General features: G+C 45.7%; 3 protein-coding genes across 3 annotated transcripts; 2 read left to right on the top strand and 1 right to left on the bottom strand.

Moving 5' to 3' along the window:
• Window positions 1-271: 271 nt before the first annotated feature.
• Window positions 272-2,741, bottom strand: LOC132259765 (ero1-like protein). The gene is made up of 4 exons (XM_059757525.1): window positions 2,355-2,741; window positions 1,741-2,276; window positions 497-1,204; window positions 272-442 (listed from the first exon to the last, which is right to left on the bottom strand). Exons 1-4 carry the CDS (start codon window positions 2,466-2,468, stop codon window positions 391-393), a joined length of 1,410 nt encoding a protein of 469 aa, XP_059613508.1. The 5' UTR covers window positions 2,469-2,741; the 3' UTR covers window positions 272-390.
• Window positions 2,742-3,526: 785 nt separating this feature from the next.
• LOC132259846 (farnesol dehydrogenase-like) lies at window positions 3,527-4,868 on the top strand. Its single transcript, XM_059757645.1, has 2 exons — window positions 3,527-3,623; window positions 3,695-4,868. Exons 1-2 carry the CDS (start codon window positions 3,575-3,577, stop codon window positions 4,402-4,404), a joined length of 759 nt encoding a protein of 252 aa, XP_059613628.1. The 5' UTR covers window positions 3,527-3,574; the 3' UTR covers window positions 4,405-4,868.
• A 723-nt stretch (window positions 4,869-5,591) lies between these two features.
• Window positions 5,592-8,972, top strand: LOC132258123 (protein masquerade). Its single transcript, XM_059755251.1, has 6 exons — window positions 5,592-5,676; window positions 6,116-6,517; window positions 6,725-6,789; window positions 6,847-8,332; window positions 8,391-8,575; window positions 8,631-8,972. The coding sequence occupies exons 1-6, from the start codon at window positions 5,592-5,594 to the stop codon at window positions 8,766-8,768; spliced, it is 2,361 nt and encodes a 786-aa protein (XP_059611234.1). The 3' UTR covers window positions 8,769-8,972.
• Window positions 8,973-10,324: the final 1,352 nt, after the last annotated feature.

The following is a 10,324-nucleotide window of genomic DNA, read 5'->3' as shown; positions in this document are numbered from 1 at the left end:
CATGGAAACCGAGTTGTTTCGCTGGAAAACATCCTCGTGAAGTGTGAGTCAGGATAAACAAGAGAGTGTTTGCTAATTCACAATCGTGTTTGGTTTCAAAATGTGCCACTTACATGCTCGTAAAGTGATAAAAATAAAGGGACTTCTCTACAAGTACCTATTTACAAAAGAGTTGGATTCATCTCTATATAAATACAATAACTATTTGTCACTGAAAATGCACACAAAATTACTAGAAAAGGTTATCATGTACAAATTCTCCATTGATATATCCATATAGTTACTCCTAGTCTGGATTCATTACCACAGATATTGTTTCCTTTCAGCCCTCTTTGAAAAAACACATATTTGGTTTCTTTCTTTTCAATATCCACCCTCATTTTCGCACTATCATCTCATTAACTTCCGAAAATGTTCCAATCTATTGATGCTCGTTGATAATCTGGAAAGAAAACAGCATTAATTTCCTGTCAATTTAACACTTTCTATATCTTACCTGCCAAATGCGTTGAAGAGCGACACAATTTCCGTACGTTTCAGTTTCAATTTCTCCCCATTGTCCTCACTGGCAAGCTCAGTGGCATTGTCAAACTTCCCGGAGAAGAGAATCTTCAGCGCTGTGCCCAAGCCTTGCACCTGAAGCTTTCCCCACAACCGACATTTATCGCATCCCACGCAATCCATAATCTTGGAGATGTTTCTGAACTTTTCCCTGAACTCCTGCTTCAGCTTCACCGATCCCACGCCGCCGGAAAACATTGTGCTCTCGTTGAAGTGACTGGGGAAGTTATCGATGACATTGAGGAGGTCCTGAATGGCCTCCCGCACCTCCTTGTCCTGCTGCGCCTGACCGGTGAAGTATGTTTGATTTCTTAGATACGGAGCCGCCTTGGCGAGGGCCCTGAGTTCGATGATGTAGGCGAAGTAGAGATTCCTCAGCCAATGAGTCCCTTGATTGTTTGTCTCGGTGGGACTGAATCGTCGGATAAACTCCTCAATGTTGGGACCCCACACGCCAGTGTCCGACATGAAGCCCTTCTTTTCCGACAGCAGATAATTGGCACAAAGATGGATGTTGATGGATGAGTGCAGACCAGAGATGAGCCGGTAGAAGACGCGTTCCTCCATGCAAATGCCGCCCGAAGAGAGCTCGCTGTAGGGAATGTATGGCATGAAAGCCAATCCGTGCTTGTGCTTCGATGACCTGCAATAGATAAACCATTGTTGTTAGTGTCTAGTCTTGAATATCTCCAATCATTCATCGTTAATTGATGTGTCATAACAGGAGGAATTCCATGCTCTTCAGAACATGTCAATGTGTCACTGTATTGCTTCCTTCCCCACGCGTGCTCTTTACGTTTGTTTGTGCGTCCTACGCAATCTCACAGACCCGCACTTTCCAGAAATTGCCAAAAAATAATCACTGTACTTTCCCAACTTCATCCACATTGTAAATAACCAATAATCTTCGTCTTTATCGCCATGCAGTGTTATCAGAGACGTTGCAGAATTTCCCAGTTGATGCCAGTTGATTAAACTCTCATCTCGTGTGATTACATTTTGAAGGATTGCGCAATCTTCTCCAGATGTTGAGTTCGTCTCTGGGTCACGCAAACTTTCTCGAGCCCAACTGCGACCCAGTTCCTCACTGTTTACCGCATCGCCAACCAATTGAATTTCCACACGTACGACTGAATCACAGCGAAAGCAATGATAACAAGGAATTGCTGGCAAACTCACCCAAAGCAGTTCTCCAGATAGATTGACCGCCAAATCCTGTGGGCGGAATCGCCCTTGTACCCAGTATAGCGCTCAGGATTGAGGGAAAGATCAACATATTCCGCCCCTTCCTGGTGATCATCCAGAATGCAGAAGTTGTCTTGCGCCTCATCGTGATCCGCCCACAGTTGGAAGCCCTGATGCGCTTTGTCGCTTATGCTAGTGTTTAAGTAGCTGAGTTCGGCATTGAGATCACTCCCACAGTCCACAACCGGACTCTCCTGGGCGTCTTCAGTGTACTTGAAAGCTGGCGACTCATTAGAGAATCCCTTGATGCCTTCCGGGACGTCTCTCTCGTCGCACGACTGGACGCTGCAGAATTTCATGGCGCAGCGACTGTCGTCTGCCCAGAAGGGACAGTTTTGCTTAAGATTCGCCTTGTAGAAGCGAAAATAGTCGCTGGACAGCAGAGAATTCAGCCTTGGGTAGACTTTCATGTTGTTAAAGTGGTCCACGGTGTCCACGTTGCATGTGCAATCGTCGATCGTTCCCTGAAGCTGCAAATGACATCCCACAGTTAGTCATGAAAGCGTCGCGGTGGCCCCCGGGAGGGCGGGGCTCCCGTGAAAACTCACCTGACAGAAACAAAGTTTGTCATTGTTCCCATTTGGCTGTTTGTAAAATACCCCAAACGTCGTCGACCACAGACAAGCGAGCACAGCAAATTTCAGCAATAGCGACATTGACATTGTATGAATGCAGTTTAATTACTTTATCGTGAGTATTGTTTCCCAATTCATTATTTTCCTGAACATTAGCGCAGGAAGGCTCTCACACTTTGCTTCTGTGTGTCACTTGCCCGGGTTAGTTTTCCGCACACTTCGACCCACTTCCTGGCTCATTTTCCGCGCTATTTATGAGGTGCAAAACACTGGACTACCTTATGAGCGAGAGACTTCCACTGCCCGCGCTGGACTAATGACTGGAGACCACGTCTGATGAGGAAACTTATACGAAATACGTGAAATTTCACACGACTTTTTCTCCAAGTGACAGCGCTAGAAAGAGACGCCGTCACGTTGCGAACTATATAGCGGTCTCACTCACACAATCGTACTCCACCGAATTGTCTACACATTTTCGAGTAAACAATTGAACACTCATTCATAATTCACTCATTGCAATTTAAAAAGCCTCCAAACATTCGAGACTTTCTTAAAATATTGCTTAAATGCTTTGAAATTTTTTTTCTTACACTTTTGAGTATTCTGATCATTTTCTTATAACGTTAAAATATGAATTAGTTCGTAATCACAGCATCTGCAAGTCATAATTGGAAACAAGTAACTTCTCACCGGAATTCTTATCTTTACGTGTGCACTTGATAAATCCTCACTGTGATGATAAGCAGAAAATGAATGATTTTCAGAAAAAAAGTAAACGTAAGTGTCATTCTTGGTCATTCTCACTATTTCATTGCACAAGGCGCTTTGCTCCCTGTGGTAAACTATGAAATTCTCTCTTTTGTCAACAAAATATCTTTAAGATTAACAAAGGATTTGTTATTACTCTCAATATGCTGATGAACTGAGGATAATTCATTTGATAGACAGCTAAAGTACCAGGATATATAATAATTATTTGTAGTAGAATAATGTTGAATTCAATTCAATTATCGGGAAGGAAATTGCACACTTTATTTTTTTCTATCTTGTGATAGATATAATTGCGTTTGAATGTATTGGAAAATTATCAAAATTGTACGTTATAGACAGATTATATAAGAAGAGGGAAGAACAGTAAGTTGAAATAGTACTGATTTTAACTTCTGTGCGTTAAGAAGCTAACGATAAAAATGGAGCAGTGGAAAAATCGAGTGGCTGTTGTGACCGGAGCTTCTGCGGGTACAAACTTTAGTGAAACTTCCTTTGCAATCCTTTTCTGAGTAATTCTTGGATTTATGTTCGTTCATCAGGTATCGGGGCAGCCATTGTCAAGGATCTCGTGAAGGCGGGCATGATAACGATTGGATTGGCCAGGAGATCTGAGAGAGTTGAAGCTCTGAAGAAGCAACTTCCGGCAAATCTCCAAGGAAATCTTCATGCTGTCAAGTGTGATGTGTCCAAAGAGGAAGATATTGTGAGAGTGTTCGATTGGATAGAGACGAAATTCCATGGAATCGACGTGTTGATCAACAACGCCGGGATTGTACGTGACACTGAATTGATCAAGGAGGGAAATTCTGTGCCAATTCGCGAAATAATTGACACGAATGTCTTCGGTGTTGTCTTTTGCACGAGAGAGGCTTACAAGTCGATGGCAAATCACGGCAGAAATTCCCATATTGTTCACATCAACAGTATCGCAGGTCATGGATTCACGGGCAATTTGCAAATGCCTTCCCTCAACATCTATCCTCCGAGCAAGTGCGCCTTGACAGCAATCACGGAGATTCACCGTCAGGAATTCATCCGGAGCAAGCATCACATTAAAGTGACTTCTGTTAGCCCAGGAGCCGTGAAAACGGAAATCGTTCCAGATGAGCTCATTGCTAAATTTAATATGCAAGAAATGCCCATTCTGCAAGCTGAGGATGTTTCTCAAAGTGTCCTGCATGTCTTGGGAACGCCTCCTCATGTTCAAATCCATGAGTTGACCATCAAACCATTCGGAGAGAAATATTGAAATGTAGTCTAACATTATGATTAAAATTGCGATAGTAAATGATAGATTTAAAGCTTTTTATGGTTCATTTAAATCAGTCAAAAGCCGTTGAAAGCACGCGCACGTGTTTTACTCTTCTTTTCCCTCAAACACTCGCGTAAAATTGATATAAAATGAAATTTAGACCATGGAGAGACATAGAAAATTGGTCTTCTCGGTGAAAATGAGAGTGAGAAATCGGTGCCAAAATCTCAGAGGTCCTAATGTAATTAACGCTTCTGAGTGAGAGCCAGTTTATCAATGAATTGAGGTATTTGGACCACAATAAGTGACTCAGGAGTCAAAAATGGCCATGGATGCGCTTCGGTGTGACTGAGGGACGGAAGTATCAGTCATTTAAACTATCTACTTGCTGCCTCGACAGGAATTTTATCTCTCATATACTTTTCTTTCTCTTTCTCCATCTCACAATGCTCGCCGTGCATTCGGAGGTTCAGCTCTGTGGTTTCGAGTGAAGATGGGAATTGCAGAAGAATCAATAAATTTCATAGTTCATGAGAGAATGTATCAATTCTTCTTGTCTTTTATCATTATCTTGTCGATGTATGACATTTGAGGAATATCATTTAAACTAATCGAAAAATACTCTGGAATCTGGATTTATTTTGACCACCAAGAAGTTCAGAGACCATAAGACATTGCGCCTTTGTCGCATTCTTCTTTCTCGCCTCTTTAGACTAACGTGAAGAACATGAATAAAGTTGGAGCATCTACTTGGCCAGTCTGAGTGAGATTGCGTTAGTCTTCAGGTGGATTCGTTGAGGTGAAGAACGTGTATTGTCTTCTCGTGACGGCGATAATACCGTTAAACCGTGTCCAATTGATACGTGGTTCTCAGGTGTTCTGTTTCTCATTGCGCCAACCAAACGACTCCTCTTTTTCGGGTATTCATCGTGAGGATGTGTCTATCCTAGGCCTGAAGATTGTCCGTGGCGATTCCGCAGCAGAGATAAGGCTCTTTTCAATCCAGAGTTCTCGGTGGGGCCCCATTGTAACGGTACCCCGATGTTGTGTACCATAAACAGCAGCAGAAGCAACAGAGTGGAATTCCAACAGACTCCCAGTGAAGTGTGATTCTTGAGGCGAAGAATCGTCGTCCTCCGAGGACACAATTTGTTAGCGGCTTCTTTTTAGTGATAATCACACAAATGCAAATATCTATAGTGTTACTGTTAATCTGTGCTGGCTTCGCTGCCGGCCAAGATGACTCCCTGGCAGGGAGTTTTCTCTCAGGTATGACAAATTTTATGGCGCGCACACACGTATTATTTATTTGAATTACTCTTCATCTCCACCTTCGCCATCGTGTGGCCTCAATTCTATTTCCTTCCTCGCACGAACACTGAAATCAATTGTTGATTTATGGAAATGGCAAGAATTCTCGGGGAATTTCTTCAGAAACTCCATGTGCTTAAGTGTATTTGTAACGGGGATTAAATGGTCAATTTTTGCCACTTTCTTATGCAAATCCATTTGAATTTCACCAGTGCACAGCTCATTATATTCCCTCATTGTCCGAACGGCCAGTGCACTCTTTCGTGTGATTCTTCCTAGAATTTTAACAATGCCAATTGTTGATGGTCCATTCATTCATCAAGAATTCTGACAAGATTGCGTGCGAAGATCTTTGGGTGAACTCCAAATGAGATTAGTGACACTGCTGAATTTTCAGGTCTTCTGGACACCATCACGAGCACAGCGGACTCGAAAGATTGTCCCGGAGTGTGCGTCCACACGCTGGCCACGCTAATCTGCTACGAAGTGCTGGAGGACGTGCCCTGTCCCTCACCCAGCATGCGGTGCTGCATAGAGACGGCCCCGGACAGCAGCAAGACCACCGAGGCGCCCAAGATAGCGTCAACCACCACCACGACCACCACCGAGCGCACCACGACCAAGAGCCAGAAGAAGGAGGACAAGAACAGCAAGTGCCCGGGCGTTTGTGTGGCGGATCGCATCGCTGAGTACTGTGAGGCCTATCTGAAGACGCCCGATCTATGTAAAACAGGTTCCAAGTGCTGCGTCTCACGTGATATCTATCCAGATAAACCGCCAGCTGATTTATACGTTCCCAGTAATTAGATCTTCTCTCTTGCGCTCGGCTGGACTGAGGCCTCATTGACCGATTGAAATTTATGGAAGTTTTCCGGGAGAGTGACCACGAACAATTTTCTCCCTGGGAGTCAAGAACTTTCATAAATTCCAATTGAAATTTCGGGCCCTGTCAAGCCTGGAGTGATTGGTGTGGAATATTAAGCAGAAATTGTTGATGATTTTTCAGGTCATGTTGTGAAGCCGACAACGGGTAGACCGAATTCTGGCACACACAAAGTAGAATCGCAGAAAGTAGAACAAATTCCTGCGAGTGTCTGGCCACAAGAATCACTTGTCTCTGTCTTTCAGACCACCACAGAACCACCTCGCTTGAAGACCAGCAATCCGGTGAAGAGCAAACCGCCCAACAAGTACAGCAAGCCAGCAAATCGACAGCCGGAAAAGACAGTCTCATCATCCAGGCCTGACTTCAAGGAATGCCAAGGAATTTGCACAAACGGGTTATTCGCTCTCTTGTGTGACGACATCGATACTGAAGCCACGTGTGAAGGAGAGAAAAGTTGCTGCATCACGAACAGCGGTGAAGATGATCGGATAGAGACTACAACGCCCAGAATTACAACGCCACCGCCACCACCTCGATGTCCAGGCTTTTGCATGCTAAGCATCATGGCAGCGTTTTGCGACAGACCATCAGTCATCATCCCGAAGACTTCAACCTGCACTCAAGGATCCGTTTGCTGTGACAACACTCGGACAGCTGTAACTTCCAGGCCACGTCCTCAATCCAGAAGGCCAATCACTCAACCTCCCACGACTACAACCTCGACGACACCAACTCCTGATCCTCGAGAGGACTGTCCAGGATCTTGCATAGTTGGTCTGCTGAGTTTCACTTGCTTCCGCAATGCAGAACTCACGGATCTGTTCAAGTGCAAGAAGAGCGGCACTCAGTGTTGTGCTCCCAAAAGCCGGATTCAGGAAGTCCAGAATGCCTTGGCAAGGAATGAGACAGCCGCCATGTACAACAATGGGCAACAGCCCGCTTACCCACCGCCCTACGGAGCAGCCACTCCCATGCCGCCCAACTATCCCGTGCCTCCAGTTGCGGGTCCCGCCATCGCAACAACCAACAATTATGAACCAGTCGTGACATCAACAACCGCGCGTCCGCCGATCTACTCAAAGTACGTCTGTGGAGTCAAGGGTACCAGCAGGACGGGACGCAAGGTGGAGCCCTTGAGGAACAAGAGGCACATCAACGGAACCAACTATATCGGTCATCCTACGAAGAAAACCGGGGAACGACTCCAATTGGGCCATGATATCACACCTTTCCAGATTAGCCAAGATCTGGTGCAGTACGCTGACCTTCCACCAGCTGGCAACTTCACGAGACAAGGCAGGAGGAAAGCACGAGTCGTGGGCGGAGAGGACGGAGACAATGGCGAGTGGTGTTGGCAAGTGGCGCTTATCAACTCTCTCAATCAGTATCTCTGCGGAGCGGCTCTGATTGGGACCCAATGGATCCTCACGGCTGCCCATTGTGTGACCAATATTGTAAGATCCGGAGATGCGATTTACGTCCGTGTGGGTGATTACGATCTCACGAGGAAGTACGGAAGTCCAGGAGCGCAAACTCTCCGCGTGGCCACGACATACATTCATCACAATCATAACAGTCAGACTCTGGATAATGACATTGCCCTGCTGAAGCTTCACGGTCAGGCTGAACTGAGGGACGGGGTGTGTTTGGTGTGTCTGCCAGCGCGAGGGGTGAATCACGCTGCCGGGAAGCGCTGCACAGTTACGGGATACGGTTACATGGGTGAAGGTGAGAAATATCAGTCCCTCCCCTCAATTTAGCAGCTAATAGGATTTTCTCCCTTCAGCTGGTCCAATTCCCTTGAGGATTCGAGAGGCTGAGATTCCCATCGTCAGCGACGCCGAGTGCATAAGGAAGGTGAATGCAGTCACAGAGAAGATCTTCATTCTGCCCGCCTCCAGCTTCTGTGCCGGCGGAGAGGAGGGCAATGACGCCTGCCAAGGAGACGGCGGAGGACCTCTCGTCTGCCAGGTAACGCCTCCAGAATTTCATACAAGACCTTTGCTGAAGCAGTGATTCCTTGTAGGATGATGGATTCTTCGAATTGGCCGGTTTGGTGTCCTGGGGCTTCGGCTGTGGACGCATGGACGTTCCAGGAGTTTATGTGAAAGTGTCTTCATTCATTGGGTGGATCAATCAAATAATCAGTGTCAACAATTTGTGATCTTCTGAAAAAACAACACCACCTCTTCTAAGGAAAAATGTAAATTGCACACTTGAGCAGTCTTCAAAGTAGAACTGGATTTGCATAATTCCGACACCTTTGGAGACTACTTAAGCCTCTGTCACACATCGAGACATCTCAAAAGACTTAAATTATTGACCTAATTTAACAAAGTTATAAATTAACACGTATTTTTCAATAAAAGGAGACTATTCTGTACAAACCAAACGTCTTTTTACTCAGTATAATAATAAGAGAGCAGAGATAAAATTGGAATATTCCCACTTGCTGTTTCACCTCTTCATTGGGCAGTTTAACAAAGGTGTGTCTTTGCTAAGTTGCGTGCGACCAGTTGCATCCATCGTCACAGCAGGAATAACTCAATTACTTGGATGAGCTGCATTAAATCCCCACAGGCAATGTTCTTGACGAATTACCGTTGCCGCGTGTGAGGCAAAAAGACGGTCGAAGCGCTGCTGGTCAAAGGGGAAACCTTTTTCTGCGACTGTGTTGGGCGGCCGGCGTGGGGAGGCGGCCGAGAGAGGGCTTCGAAGGGGAAAAAAAGACACAGAAACGTGGTGTTGTTGCCGGGTTGGCATTCGCGAAGACGCTGAGAATTGGCGAGTTGGTCCGCGCGCATTTTCTCAGTCACATTCGCTCGGTGGTTGCTGGTGAAGCTGACCAGAAAGTCGGGTGCAAAAACTGGCCAAGAGGCCATCGGGCGAGAAAAAGTTGTCTGTCGCTGGTGCGTTGCTTTTTGCCGAGACATGGGGTAAGATTGTGGCTCCAGTGGTCTCATAATCGTGGCAATAAATGTGAAAAATGGTGCTCATGTCGCTCTCGTTTCCTTGCATCGACACAGCATCTCGGACACCCTTTTTCCTGCGCCCACCCAACTCGCGCTGTCCTTGCAGTCCTTCCTGGCGCGACACTTTTTCCCTCGGCTGACAAAATACACTCTATATTGATTTTCACTCTGAGAAGTGCGGATAAAACTGGTTGGCAATTATTTCACAATTTCTTCCTCGCCCCAAGGATCTGGGGCTGCCTTCCATGAAAGGTGATGGACGTGCAACATCATAAAAGATGATGACATTAAAACATTCCACGGGAAGATTTACACCATCGCGAAGGTCATCCAATTATCGCAAATCAAAATTTATTCCTCTATCAATCAATTAATAAGCTTCGCAATCCTGCAATTTTTCAAAATCACTCACCTCGTGCTCGGCGAGAGACTTGGGCAGATATGAGACATGGAAAAGCCGTGCGAGGGTATAAAAAGGGCGAGACGAGAGCTTCGAGAATTGCAACAAAAGGAGGAGAAGAAACTCGAAGCTGTTTTTGCTGCCACAAGTTTCCCTTCTTCTTCGACAAGGGCGGAGTCAAGCATGGCTCGACCACAAGAGATCTCAGTCAGGAGACCAAGAGGACTCAGATGTTTGTTCGACGCCGAAGACACAAGAACAAACCGCCAGAGATCGGACACTAATTTCGGCGCCAAAACTCCTTCATGAAGACCATTGCGTGTGATTTGTGGACTATCGAAGGACTCA

The sequence above is a fragment of the Phlebotomus argentipes genome, unplaced genomic scaffold, assembly GCF_947086385.1.
Source record: "Phlebotomus argentipes unplaced genomic scaffold, Phlebotomus argentipes genome assembly contig_6, whole genome shotgun sequence".
NCBI classification, from domain to species: Eukaryota; Metazoa; Arthropoda; class Insecta; order Diptera; family Psychodidae; genus Phlebotomus; species Phlebotomus argentipes.
The sequence above is the reverse complement of the archived record's forward strand: the minus strand, read 5'-3'. Positions and strand labels throughout refer to the sequence as shown.